General features: G+C 38.0%; 2 protein-coding genes across 4 annotated transcripts in view; both read right to left on the bottom strand.

Annotated features, from left to right (window-relative positions):
• Positions 1 to 3,180, bottom strand: part of ufl1 (UFM1-specific ligase 1) — a 41,669-nt gene extending 38,489 nt beyond the window's left edge. Inside the window, exon 1 of one of the 2 annotated variants that reach the window (XM_089118379.1) lies at positions 2,982 to 3,180. In XM_089118379.1, coding sequence (XP_088974505.1) covers positions 2,982 to 3,058 — 77 coding nt within the window. In that variant the 5' untranslated portion in view covers positions 3,059 to 3,180. The remainder of the gene's footprint in view (positions 1 to 2,981) is intronic. The other variant, XM_039668603.2, reaches the window with a different exon arrangement.
• Positions 3,181 to 8,350: 5,170 nt separating this feature from the next.
• dse (dermatan sulfate epimerase) overlaps positions 8,351 to 15,006 on the bottom strand; it is a 33,563-nt gene continuing 26,907 nt past the window's right edge. For both annotated transcript variants that reach the window (XM_089118378.1, XM_039668602.2), the window contains 2 exons: positions 13,439 to 13,646; positions 8,351 to 11,380 (listed from right to left, as the gene is read on the bottom strand). In XM_089118378.1, coding sequence (XP_088974504.1) covers positions 9,649 to 11,380; positions 13,439 to 13,646 — 1,940 coding nt within the window. In that variant the 3' untranslated portion in view covers positions 8,351 to 9,648. The remainder of the gene's footprint in view (positions 11,381 to 13,438; positions 13,647 to 15,006) is intronic.

Here is a 15,006-nt window from a genome sequence, read left to right as displayed (position 1 = left end):
TACATTCCCATTAATATTTATTTTTTTAAGCAAATCAGGGTGACTAGGAACATGAAATTGTCCAGCTATAACTTCTTGTTTCAAGGAGTTTAAATATGGGGAAGCACAAAGGTCAAATTCCCATAATCATCCATCACAATGAATAAAACCAAAGAACATGGTTCTGATGCGCATCAAAAGATTGTTGAGCTTCACAAAATAGAAAGTGGATGTAAGAAAATAGCTAAAGAATTGAAAATTGCCATTTTGACCATCAGGACAATAATTAAGAAGTTATAATCAACTAAAGATGTTACGATTCTGCCAGGAAGAGGACGTGTGTCTATTTTGCCTTAATGGACGGTGAGGATGAAATTTCGAGTGTCCAAAGACTCTTCAAGGATCACAGATGGAGAATTGGAGAGATTAGTTGAGTCTTGGGGTCAGAAAACCTAAAAAAAAAAATATCAGACAACCCCTACATCCCCACATGTTGTTTGAGAGGGTTTCAAGAAAAATGCTCCTCCAAAAACAAACTCCAGCATATTCAGTTGTCAGACACGACTGGATCATCAAACGGCACAGGGTTCTGTGGTCAGATGAAACTAAAAAAGGGTCTCTTTGGCAGCAAACCCAGCAGATGTGTTTGGTGCAAACAGGGATGAAGAGTACCCCATGCCTACGGTTAAATATACTGCTGGATCTTATATGTTGTGGGCGCCTATTTATTTGCTGGAGGTCCTGGACATCTTGTTCAGATACATGGTATTATGGATTCTATCAAATACAAAGAGATAGAAAATAAAAACCTGACGCCTCCTGCTAGAAATCTTATAATGGGCCGTGGTTGGATCTTCCATCAGGACAACGATCCAAAACAAAAATCAAAATCAACACAAAAATTAGTTACGGAGCACAAAATGAAGCTTCTGCCATGACCGTCCCAGACCCTGACCTGATGAGTGGTCTGAACTGAAGAGATGAAGCACCAACATGGATCTGGGAATCTGCAGGATCTGGAGAGAGTCTGTATGGAGGAATGGTCTCTGATCTCTGGTCAGGTGTTCTCCAAACTCATCAGGCATTGTAGGAGAAGACTCAGATGTGTTATCTTGGCAAAAGGAGGTTGCAAAAAGTTTTTAGTAACAGGGTGCCAATAATTATGGCCAGAGTGTTTGAGAAAAACATTTATTTCATCGTGTGATTTACCCCCACTTTCAATTCTTTTGCTTCAATGAAAGGTTAGAATTTTGCCAATTTTTGAATGGAAGATCAAAAGGATAAACAATGCAGAATTGTTTTTTACAGCCAGTTTTCATCATATTTACCAGGGGTCCCATTAATTTTGACCATGACTGTATTTCCACACAGAGATTGGTTGGTCTATAAGTAAAATCTGTTGACAACTCAACAATTTACTCATGGATCTGCATTAAGTCTCCATATCTCTGGGATTTAACCATTTTTGGTCTTTAAAATTAAGATACCAAAAAAGGAAAGTTTGTTAAAAAAAAAAATTAATAGGCCTTTAATAGGCGACTTCTTGAATTGTGATCTAGGACAAACAAGGACTAGGACTGATCTAGAATAAACAAGAAGTGCTTTTTTCACATTTTTGGACACCATTGGTTGGCATAATGCAGCAAGGGATGGGCAACGATTAATCGCATCCAAAATAAAAGTTTGTGTTTACATAATATATGTGTGTGTAGTGTCTATAATTAATTTGTATATATAAATACCCACACATGCATGTATATATTTAAGAAACATGTGTTATTAATTTAATATATCAAATATTTATATATAATATTAATTGTGTATAAATATATATAAAACACATGCACATATTTCTTAAATATATACATGCATGTGTGGGTATTTATATATACAAATTAATTATACACACACTAAACACATATATATTACGTAAACACAAACTTTTATTTTGGATGTGATTAATCGCGATTAATCGTTGCCCATCCCTAAAGTAAACAGATTTCACAAATAGACCTACCAATCTCTGTGTGGAAATATAATAATTATGCTGCCATCTTTCTAAAGTCATTTTTACCCTATTTAAAAAAAAAGAATAATTCTCCAAATCTTCCAAAAATTGTCAATTTGACCCCCTCGACAAAATAGTCATGACATTTAAATATCTAGGCTTTCTTCTTTCTGTATGTCTTTCTTCAGATTTTTATTTTATTTTTTTAACAAAACCAAAAATTTGAGCCAAGGACGTTTCTGAAATTTGGTTGATTTGTGTTGCATTATGTGATTTTGTGTTGCATTATGGGTCTTGAGCTTTAATCTTAAAACAAAGCACTTCAATATGTATTATCTACCATACATTTCATTTTTGTCAAGTCATCTATATTTAATTTAATCTTACTTTTTGGTCATATAAATAATATTTACACCTACTTAGATATATTTGTTTAGTTTCAACCTATGATTGGTTTCTTCCTTGTCTGTGAGCCCCATATTCTCACTATATTATATTATATGAACCATAAATGCATCACAAATCAAATATAGGCCTAATACGAAACATAAAACATATACGCAAACTTATTTTAAGATATATATTGTTTAAATGTTTTTTTATATGATCAATAAACTGCTCCATTTAAATAGATAATGTATATAATAAATAATGTCAGGCTGCACAGAGTTGAAATGTAATACAATGGTGCTTTGATATATAACATAGTACAAACTATATAGCTAGGCTATCATGGTAGTATACACTGTAACATGTTACAACGCAGGTGTATGATCAGTGATGACGCGTTATACAGTAACGCTCTTTATAAACACCAGTGACGTTATTGTGCGCGACAGGTGATCGTGTCGCACAAACTGAGTCATCAGTTTGCCAATATTTAATGGGTCAATAATCTTCTGTCTGCATATTCTACTGAGTGATTGACGTCAGCAGAAACTAGTTTGTTTGGTTTGTTTAGCTTGCAGAAGCCGCAACAACAGCGTGACATTACCTTTGAACAGTGTCTGCAAACTGAGCTCTCTGAAAGTCCGCGGCCAGACGCCTGATTTCCTCCCAGTCTGCCGCCATCACTTCACTTTGTTCTTATTTTATAAAAGCATTTAATGAATTATTTCCAACTCTTCTTACGCTGACACAACAGCCGTGCACACTCCTCCCGCACTGAAGGAACAGACACGTCAGTCTCACGGAAACGTCAGACGGTAGCGCACAAGGGACAAACGGTTTTCAGAACGCGCGTCATCCACAATTCAAATAAAATAAAAATGTTATTTTTACTTATTAGTTACAAATGTAATTCTTATTAATATTATTCCTGCTCCAAATATTTATTTCAGGCGTGTATATTATAGTGTAATCTCAAACAGAATTATAACACATCTTCAAAAGATCAAAATAATAGGCATTAAGTTAGCATGATTCATCTTATATATTTAATTTATTATAGCTATCAAACAAATCTCATCTCAAATAAGAACCTTTTTATATCAAATTACTGTAAAGTAATTATTTAACTATTTAAAAAAGCAGGTTTTTTTATTCAAAAGCTTCATACCATTACAGACTGAGAGATTTGCGAGATATTATGCCTGCATTCACAATGTACTTTCATGAAATACTTTAACTGGGGTCTTCAGCTCTTTTCAGGATAAGGGAATGTGTGTACTTTGTTATGATTCTGTAAAATTGTTAAAAGGCATTTAAACAATCATTACTGATGAACAGTGTCCTTCTTCCATATGTTTGAAATGGTTTAAATGTTCCCAAAAACGAGTTGTACATCATCACACATTGGCGAAACCGTGCAGTACCGCCGTGGACTCCAGGGGCCGCCAAATCACTTTCAATGACCGGCAATCATGTCTCTAGTGGTCAACTCATTATTGCATATTGATAGCTTAATACACTTTTCTAAAATCTTTTCTGCATGTTTTGGATGTTCATATTTCATAATGTTAAGCATGAATAAAGATATTAATCCATCAAGACTTAAAATGTATCCTACTCAATTAACAACAACAAACAATCTTCAAATTGAATGATGTTCATTTTAAATTCAAGACCATGGTTTCAGTGAAGCACATGATACAGAAAGGGAAATAACGGTCCACATGTTAACATTAGTTAACTTCATTAATATTAACTAACAGTGAAAAGACTTCTAAAGCATTTATTAATCTTAGCTAACGTTTACTAATGCATTATTCAAATCAAAAGTTGAGTCAGCTAATATTTTAATGGACCTGAGCTGACATGAACTTACAACGAACAGTTGTCTCTTAATTAACTAATGTTAACAAAGACAGTAACATGTTTATGATGTTAGTTAATGCATTAATTAATAGGACCAAAAAAAAAAAAAGTAAAATGTGTGAGTTTTACTTTGATAATCTAAAAGAATAATCTCCTCTTACCATGTGTTGCATACCACTTGTCCACACGCGCACACACACACATGTTTTATTTTTATCTGTGTATTTGTCAATAAGAGATAGCCTCTTATTTGGTACATTTTTACGTGTGTGTGTGTGTGTGTGTTTCACATTTAAAACAATTATATCAAACATTATTTTGAATATTAGTGCAAGATAATTATTTTTGTTAATAAAACTAACATTAAAAGAAAGCAACATCGGACCGTTACATCTGTATTGTAATTGGTACAAAGAGCAACAAAGAACAGTATTGTGTCATGAAATTCATGCTATTCATGATAGAAAATGCTCAGATTCATCTGATTTAATAATATTAATAATAACGGTTTACTTTTATTATTTTTATTATATTGTTGCGCCGGCTGATATATATATTAGATGGCATAACAAAACATAATAAATATCAAATAAAAACGCATAATAAAAAAGTCAAAACACTTTACTGATTTCCTCCCAAAAATGTTTATATATATATATATATATATATATATATATATATATATATATATATTTTTTTTTTAATAGAAAAACTTTGCTTTGTATCATATTTCTAAGATCATCAACAGGGACACATGACAGGGTTACTACACCTTTTTTTTTGACCAATGAATCCCTATGAATTTTCACTACAAACACATATTTTACATAAATGCTAATGTTGTTTGATTTTAATGATTTCTACTTTTAGGTATCATAATCATGATTCTAAAATCCTCTGATATAAGGTCTACTCGATATGTATATATATATATAGCACCAGAAACCAAAATACACATATTTCTGTAGTTGCCTTTTATTTCGAAAGAGTATAAAACAACACTCAAAAATATACTTTGCTTTAACATATATACATTTTACACATTTTATGATTGTCCATGTTGTTACCAAATGTGCATAGCTTGTAGCAAATCTGAGTAAAAGTGGGTAGCCAGTCCCATTTCAATATTGAGCCCCATACATGACAAATATGAAAACATGAAACAATAAATATCATGGCCATGAAGTAAAGGTACAGGTCACCCCGAAAAGTTGTCATTACTCACCCAAACTCGCTTATTTGTTCCAAACCTGTACGAGTTTCTTTCTTCTGTTGAACACAAAAGAAGATATTTTGAAAAATGTTGGAAACCAGTCGATGGACCCCACTGACTTACATAGTGTGTTTCTATGGATGTCAATGGCTACCATCAACTATCTAGTAACCAACATCATTCAAAATATCTTCGTTTGTGTTCAACAGAAGAAAGAAACTCAAATAGGTTTGGGTAAACTATCCCTTTAAGAATCAGTACTCATGACTTTGTGGTCATGTTTTGTTCAGTTGTTCCCTTGTTCCAGTTCTACTAATTTATTCCCTCATTTTAGTTAAATTGTGGCAATGTTACACTAATTAATTCCCTCAGTTTTGTTAAAAACGAACCATGATTTAACAAAAACAACAGAATGAATTACGGTACAACAATGTAAACACGATTTAACTAAAATGAGGAACTGAATAAACCATGGGAACAAATTCTTAATTTGTGGCCACAATATCCAGTTTCCCCTTATTTCATGTGCAGGGCTCCGTACTTCAAGACAAAGTTCCTGTAAACTATTTTAAAGCTCCACAAAAGCTTTTGAGTTGAGGTGGGATGGCAAACCTCTCAAAATCTGTTTGCTAACACTGGCTCAGTATTGAGAGTTGTGCTGAATGAAGTACAGCAAACCTCTCTGTCTCACAGTGAAGATCTGGGGTGGGAATTACAGGGCACCTCACGATATGATACACGGCTCACAATACCGATAATATCATGATACAGCAATTCTGTGATAATCGATATATTGCTAGTCAATCCTTAAAGGAGTTGTTCACTTTTAAAAAACTTTTGCTGATAATTTACTCACACTATCAGCAAACGTTTCCAGGAAACATGAAAACATTCCAGGATTTTTCTCCATATAATGGACTTTACTGGAAACCAAACGGTTCAAGGTCCAAAAGACAGTTTCAGTACAAACTGTTCAAAGGGCTTTAAACGATTCCAGGCGATGAATAAGGGTCTTATCAAGCAAAACGACCCCTCATTTAAAAAAAAAAAAAGTTTAAGTTTTATAAGCTTAAATGCTCGCCTTGCTCTGTTCTGTGATAAACGAATCTTTATCAAAATAAATAAATCTTTTTTCGTGTCATTTGGTTCATTTAACGAACGAAATGAACAAATTGACTCGGAAAAATATTTGTTTATTTTGATGAACGAGTTCAAACAGGAGAGTCACGAACACACATCACAGAACAGAGCAAGGCGATCATTTGAACTTATAAAACTTAAAATTTGATATATTTTTTTTAAATGAGTGATCGTTTCACTTGATAAGACCCTTATTCATCGTCTGGAATCGTTTAAAGCTCTTTGAACAGTTTGCAGTTTGCACTGAAACTGTCTTTTGGACCTATTGTTTGGTTCCCATTGAAGTCCATTATATGGAGAAAAATCCTGGAATGTTTTCATCAAAAACCTTCATTTCTTTTCGACTGAAGAAAGAATGACATGGACATCTTGGATGACATGGGGGTGAGTAAATTATCAGCAAAAAAAGTGAACTACTCCTTTAAATGATATGTGCGATTTCTGTCTATAAAAACAAAATGCCTGTGAAAAGGTTGAGTGCAGGTTTTTTTCTCTTTAGAGAACAAAACAAAAAGTTCTTAAGTCTGTGAATTAAATTGAACAATTTAAGTAAATTAAACATTTCATGCTTTTTAAAAGCTTAAAAACTTTTCTTTGTGTGTAAATTGACACATTTAACTTGACTCGACTTGTTTTATATGGATACATTTTAAAATTTCCCAACCTCTTTTATCTCAGCCTGGGAAAATCTCAGTGTATACCAGCCTCCTCATAATGAACCTGGGAATAGTGTTGTCAAAGGTATCGACTTGGGTATTTTTAAAGGGTTAGTTCACCCAAAAATGAAAATTCTGTCAGTATTTACTCACCCTCATGTTGTTCCAAACCTCTATGTGTTTATTTGTTCTGATGAACACAAAGGAAGATATTTGGAAGAATGTTTTAATCAAACAGATCTCATTCCCCATTGACTACCATAGTAGGAAAAATACATAATATGGTAGTCAATGGGGAATGAGATCTGTTTGATTAAAACATTCTTCCAAATATCTTCCTTTGTGTTCATCAGAACAAATAAACACATAGAGGTTTGGAACAACATGAGGGTGAGTAAATACTGACAGAATTTTCATTTTTGGGTGAACTAACCCTTTAACATTTGAAAAATGTGAAAATATCAGCATTTTCCCCTAGCATTTTGAGCAGATTTTTAAGCACCTCTGATTGGCCATTGTGTTCATGCGCTTAACATATTGGCTACGTTTATCAACACTTCCAAAACATGTTGTAAATATACATCTTAGACACTCTTCACTGAGCGCTTAAACAGATACACATGGGAGCGTTTGAAAGCAGGCGTCTGTGAGTGGATCCCTAGTATATCCACTGACAGACGGATCCACTACTAGACGCTTGCTTTCAAACCCTCCCGTGTGTATCTGTGTAAGTGCTTGGTGAAGAGCATCAAAGATGTGTATTTACAACATGTTTGTCCCATCAATGGTATAAAAACCAAAGTGCAACCAGACTTTCGAATTAAACGTGGTTTGGGCATTTACTATTTTACTCACACTGCTGTCTACCATTAGTAGGGTTGGGTATCGTTTGAATTTGAACGATTCTGATTCCGATTGCGATTCCTTGTTTCGATTCCGGTTCCTAACGATTCTCGATTCCTTTTAAGAGGCAGGGTCAAAAAAGTTTAGCTAACCTTGCTAACCAATGGTCTTTCTGAAGGAAATAATCCTTTCTGAAGGAAATAGTCCTTTCTGAAGGAAATACTCCTTCTGTAAAAATACTCCTTTTGTCACAAATTTTGCATTTTGCCGAGATTTCGTTATTTTTAGAAAAGTGAAGCCACACTTTGGATCGCCGACGTTAGGTACTCATGTTCGACTCACGTGGTTATGCCAACACTTCCGGTAGACGCTTCTTCGTTGGTGTTGTTCAGCGGTTTCTTCTTCCGCTCGGCGGACTGTGAATATCGAAACTAGGAATCGAAATTTTAACTTTTGAACGATTCCGGGAAAAACGAAAAGTTTGTCTCGGTTCCAATCGATACTTGATTCTCGATACCCAACCCTAACCATTAGCCTGGTTAAAACCAGACCATTCTCAGTTGTAACTGAGATATGGTCTGGCAAAGCTTCATAGACAAATCATTTCCAGAGGGGTGTCACCAACGGACGTCGGGGATAGACCTAAAACCAATCAGAGTGATGAAGGAGATGACGTATGCAGAGCGGCGGCCGGCGGAGAAACATCTCCAAATTTTGTTCTTTGCTCGGTTTTTAACAAAAAAGAAACGTTCAAATTGCTTAAAACAGACGCGGTAGCTGTTTCGAGGGAGTGATGTTTGACGGCGGCGTCCATCTTTGTAATGTAGGCTACAAAATCTGCTTTAAAATCCCAGCGCTGTCGTCATCGTGTAAAGCCCGCCCCAACGTTTCTGATTGGTGCCGCGATTTCTGCTGACTGGAAATGGGTTTGAAAGAGCTCTTTGCCAGACTAACTTTCAGAGCAAATATAAATTTGCCGGAAGTTGTCTGGGTTTTCCCAGGCTAGTTCACCATAACAAACCTCTTTATCTTCGGCTAGTTAAGTTATGTTCACCTTTCCCGATTCATGTGTTGAGCACCGCCTCGAGGAGCCATGAAGTAGCGACGCTGGGGACAGGAAAATCTATTTAGATCCCCTTATTTTATTCATTAAAATTTCTATATTTGGCAACAACGATTTATCGCCCAATCGATATTTTGTCCCACCCCTAGGGATGATGCGACTGTGTCTGTGAGAAGGAGCCATGTACCGTCCACACTGATGACGTCTCATTCAGATGCACTGCTGCTGCAAACAGGTATATTCCTCTAAAGCTGGGTTCCTCAACCTCGGTCCTGGAGGGCCACTGTCCTGCAGAGTTTAGCTCCAACCAACCACACCTGAGCAAGCTAATCAAGGTCTTCAGGATCACTAGAAACTCACCGGTAGGTGTGTTTGATCAGGGTTGGAGCTAAACTCAGCAGGACAGTTGCCCTCCAGGACCGAGTTTGAGGAACCCTGCTCTAAAATTGGCGTCAACACTTGTGGCGTATTGCGCCACAGGAACAGTCGGTCAGCACTGTGTTTGAGAGCAGGAGGAGTACAGCCAGAGCAGGATGAAGCTGTCTATGAGGAGGATGCAGTAAAGGCATCGCTGCGTGTGCAAACTCTGTGCCCTCTGGAAGCGCGTCAACAGCACGGCCAGCAGGGCAAAGAAAGTGGCTATATTCAAAATGAGGAAAAGGCGAATGTACGAGGTGGTGCTAAACACATCATCACTCTCTGCCGTGGCCCCCACGCGCACTTCTTTGAATTTCCGGCCCTTTACGAAGCCCACTTTTCTGCCCTTTCGTAAATCACCGTAATCAATGAAAGCCCTCGAGTCCCCGTCCGCCTCCTCTGGAAGCTCCTCGTAGACGCGCTTCATCGTCCGCTGCCTCTCCTTCTTCTCGCCCGCCTCAATCTGAGCAAAGATGTCTGGAAGGCTGTCAGAAAGGCTTGCCTTCTTGCCTCCCTTCCCCTTCCCCTGCTTCTTAGAAAGGGAAAACATCTTCTCAATGGTCCCTGGGGTCTTCCTCTTGTCCGAGGACTTAAGGAGGCGCTCAGCAGTTTTGTGGAAACGGTCCGTGTTAAGAACCCGTGAAAGAATGTGCCTTTCCAGCTGTTGGAAGACTGGTTTGACATGCTGAAGATTGTCCTCCACAACATTAACGTACTCCTCTACTTCCTCCACGGGATGCACATTTACCCCTGTTGTCCTTTCAAACTCCACTTTCTTGTGGTCCATGAACACCATGGCCAAGGGTTTGGCGGGAACCTCACCTGTGAGCAGACAGATGTTGTAGGTGTGATCCCTGGTGGCCAGATAGATGTCTAGTCTCTCTGAGTCTCCATGCACGCTGAAACTCTGCACATCCACCCCGGACCCGAAGAAGACGTAGGCCACCCTGCTGATGGGGTACCTCAGTGGCAAAGTCACATTCACGTAGTTTGAACCATTATACGGGTACCCCCGGGGGTAGCTCCTATATCCCACTATTGCCTGCTCACTGCCGCCCGTATCGTCCAACCAGAACATCTTTGACGTTTCATTTCCGTGTCTGATCAGAGCCCCGTGAACTCCATCGACTTGGGTTTTCTGGAAGGGCAGGTCAGTGTTGTGGAAGAAGGCGCTCATGCTGTGTGTGGAGCTGCCTAAATGCAGCTGAATGTGGTCCACCACCAGCAGAAGCTCAGGGTGAAGCAGGAGCAAGTTCCTCTGAAAGTTCTTGATCTTCAGCTCAGGGTTGTAAGCTGCATGGCCCTCCCCGCGAATAAACACCATGCCCTGCCGCACCAGAGCCGCCTCCACCTGACCTTGGCAGTCTGCTGCCTGACCGTGCTTATACTTCAGCCATTTTGAGTTGCAAACCTCAGTGACTTGGCCTTCCCATGGTGCAAAGCAGCTCTCAGACACGGCAGGTCCGAACATGACGGCGTTGTTGAGAGAGGTGTATTTGGGTCCATACAAAGCCTCTGTGATAAACGGGACTCCATTGGGAGCAAAGGTAAAGGAGTTCTGGTCCGGGTGCTCATGGCCCGCATTAAAGTTTCGCCACCCTTTGATCCAGTCTTTGTATTTGTTTTGGTGAACAATGTCGAAAATAGCACGTCCGCCAAGCTTCCCCGACTTAAAGGACAGAAATGTGTGGTTTCTCCCAGCAGGAAGGGCACTTCCATAGGTCACCACTCCCCAGTCTTCGAAATAATGCAGCCGGGATGTACCATAATCAGGAGGAGGGGTGGGTTGCAGACTGGCGTCATACCTATACAGGGAGAGAGGCACATTTTGTAGTTAAACCACAATACACAAAGTTCTAGTTCTTGTATAATCAGAAAGCCTTTCAGTTTGGCTCAACAAATGGGATTTCAATCCCAAATAACTCAAGAACTTTCTTTCAAGAGATGTATTGCACAGCCCTGCATAATACTTGCCGAGTGAAATGATCCTATATTTGTTTCTTACTAATTTTGTCGTGCTGGTTCCAAAAATAGTGCCTGTTTTGCTCTAGCGTGTCATGCTTTCTCCCAAAATATGATGTGCAATTTGTACCATTTTTGCTTCAGACGACAATTTGTAAGGTGTAGAAGTCTTATTATCGCTCAATAACCAGGAAAACTGCCACAACGACACAATTCCTGTCTTCCTCTGAGCCGGCTTATAACTATCTGTCCAATTCTCCGATGATTTTCACATTTTATACCCGACAAAAGAAAACGCACACATGACCCTTCTGCTACATCCAGACATTATCTGCGTTTACATGGATGCTAATAATTGATCTGTAATCGAACTAGTAACACAGTTGAAATAAAAGAAGTCATGTGTCCACGTCAATCGAAATGAATTGGCCTACTCAAAATTTCTAAAATGGGATCGAATTGAAAAGCGAAACTGGAAAGTTCTGCACATGTGCAATGACGTAGAAATGACGTAATTATTTAATACAGTATAATATAGTACAATAAATGACTGTCGTGTCAATCTAAAATTAATATTCTGCATTTCATCCACAAACGAATTGTTGTGCGGGAGGAGGCGTTTTTACTGTTTAATAAACTACAGCCCTGCTCTACTGATGAGAAGTGTGTCTATATCATCCATTTAATGCCACAGCCCATAATGTAGTATAGATAGCTATATTGACTGAGTTATGTATGCATGTGTTATCTATACTTTTTGTCTGTCATTTTGAAAATGATGCGTTATTTTTACTTTGTTTATGCTTGATAAACAGCACAAATCTTCATGGGCACCTTGCATCAGTGCCAGAAATAAATATTATAGTCTGCTTTAAAGCAAATAAAGAAGTGATAGCAGAATGGTGGTTAATATGTGCAGCGAAAAAATAAATAAATAAATAAAAATCTGGTGGTTAATATGTGCAGCGAAAAAATAAATAAATAAATAAAAATCTGGTGGTTAATATGTGCAGCGAAAAAATAAATAAATAAATAAAAATCTGGTGGTTAATATGTGCAGCGAAAAAATAAATAAATAAATAAAAATCAATGTTAAACTTGTGACATAGATGCACACATTAATCTGATGACTTTTTCTTAGAGCTCATGTAAACACTGGGTTCGGAACAAAAAGTGTCCTTGTAAACATGCTAGTGACAGAAAAATAACCACTGTTTATGTTTACATATATATATATATATATATATATATATATATATATATATATATATATATATATTACATTAAATAAAGTATTCAAACACCTATTAGCAGACTTTACATTTTGAATACTTTTTTGGTAATTAATTCCAAAACCTTTTTTTTATTTGTATTAGTACATTAAAGCTAACATATTGAACACTTTGCATTAAATCAGCTTTTCCTTTTATTGGAAAAATAGGAGAAATTCTATTTTTATTTTTATTTATATTTTGCATAAATTATATACTACAGTTTATAATAGTGTAAAGCAACACACGTTTTTATAGCTAGGAAGGCTTCTAAAGAAAGTCAAAGTACTTGAAAATGGAAGTATAACATCTGTGAAATTTTGCAACACTGATGTTTGACATTTTGCAACATCAAACAAACGAAATATGCTGAAACATCATGAGTTTCATCCAACATCAAAAAAACGAAATACGCTGAAACATCATGAGTTTCATCCAACATCAAAAAAACTAAATATGCAGAAACATCACGAGTTTCTAATGGCTTCCCATGTTTAACTGGGAAAAATAATATAATCCAAATAAAAGCTTGAATCCTCTTTGAGGACTACATACACAGTATTCAAAACAAAATCTAGTGGAGTATTTAGAAAAAAAAAGCTCTGTGCTCAGGAACACAAGAAGTCTTACCAGAGGAACTCAGTGTGCAGTGTGCACCAGCGCTGACCCTTCCCAGCCTGCCCCGGGCCCTCCAGAACACGATTCTGTCTAATCACCTCGGCCAGCCAATTCCCGCTGCCATTTCGCATGACGTACCGATCCAAAAACACCAGCTGACTCTCTGGCCCGTAGAACCAGTTATAGTTGGAATCTGCGATTGCGACGGTTCTCTGAAAACCTGCAGGAGCAGATAATAATACCCTGTATAAAGGTCAACTAAAATCTCAAGTATTTGTTCATGCTGATACACATACAAACCGCACAATAAGTACAAGCCTCTTTGACTGCCGCAGAAGTAAACACTTTTTAATTAACGAGGTTGGGTGAAGATTAAAGAAAGAGCAGCAGTTTACTGTTAAAGGGGACAACCGCTAGAAAATATTTAGCCAGAAGGAATCACTTGTGTGTAAAAGAAGGACAGAAGTGAGCACAGTCTTTAGAGGGCACCCTTTAACTAATGAGAGTTTGATGTTAGTTTTTTCACCAGTTTGTTTTGGTTTCCACAGAAAACCAAAACCTTTGTTACATTGATTCTGTATAAACACAGAAACGACTAAGAAGAGGCCATATGGTCTTGACAGAACTGCATCTGTGTGGATTCTCAGAACGGGCCACTGAGAGGGTTTTAATGGCTGCTAATTTTTTGCTTAAGGATTTAATTTTCCGCTACAATAAAATGCTTTTGGCAGGATGTTGCAAACTGTCCAAACCGGACTAGTCTGTAGACACACGAACAGCTCGACGGCTGCTAGCTCTCTGATGTGCACAGAGAGCTATTGTTGCAGTTACAGTTCACGGCCTGAGCTTTGGTTTGGTTTTGGCCAGGTTACATCTAAAGGGTTATTTCACGTAAAAATGAAAATGATCGCATAATGATCTCACTCTCAGGTCATTCTAGGTGTATATGACTTTCTTCTTTCAGCCAAACACAATCGGAGTGACCAGTAAAAAAAGCATCCATCCGTCATAAAAGTAATCCATACGGCTCTAGGGGTTAATAAAGGCCTTCTGACGTGAAGCGATGGGTTTTTGTAAGAAAAATATCCATATTTATAACTTTATAAACTATAATCACTGGCTTCCGGTAACAGCCATATACGAGTCTAGTTCAAGAGTGACCTCTGACCCGACAATGACGTATTGACGATTGGGGAAGCGTAGAGGATAGAGCAAAACAAAACACAGCTCAGGAGTTAGAATTCTAAAATCAGCGGATCAGAGGTCGCTCGTCATGCGTCAGGTCAGAGGTCACTCATCATGCGTTGGTAAGAGGTCGCTCGTCATGCGTCAGGTCAGGGGTCACTCATCAAGCGTCGGATCAGAGGTCGCTCGTCATGCATCGGGTCAGAGGTCACTCGTCATGCATCGGGTCAGAAGTCGCTCATAATGCGTTGGGTCAGAGGTTGCTCGTCATGCGTCGGGTCAGGGGTCACTCATCATGCGTCGGTTCAGAAGTTCCTCGTAATGCGTCGGGTCAGAGGTCACTCGTCATGCGTCGGGTCAGAGGTCACTCATCATACGTCGGGTCAGAAGTCGCT

The sequence above is a fragment of the Pimephales promelas genome, chromosome 13 (assembly GCF_988280905.1).
Source record: "Pimephales promelas chromosome 13, fPimPro1.hap1.1, whole genome shotgun sequence".
NCBI classification, from domain to species: domain Eukaryota; kingdom Metazoa; phylum Chordata; class Actinopteri; order Cypriniformes; family Leuciscidae; genus Pimephales; species Pimephales promelas.
This window is presented reverse-complemented; position numbering and strand designations above follow the sequence as displayed.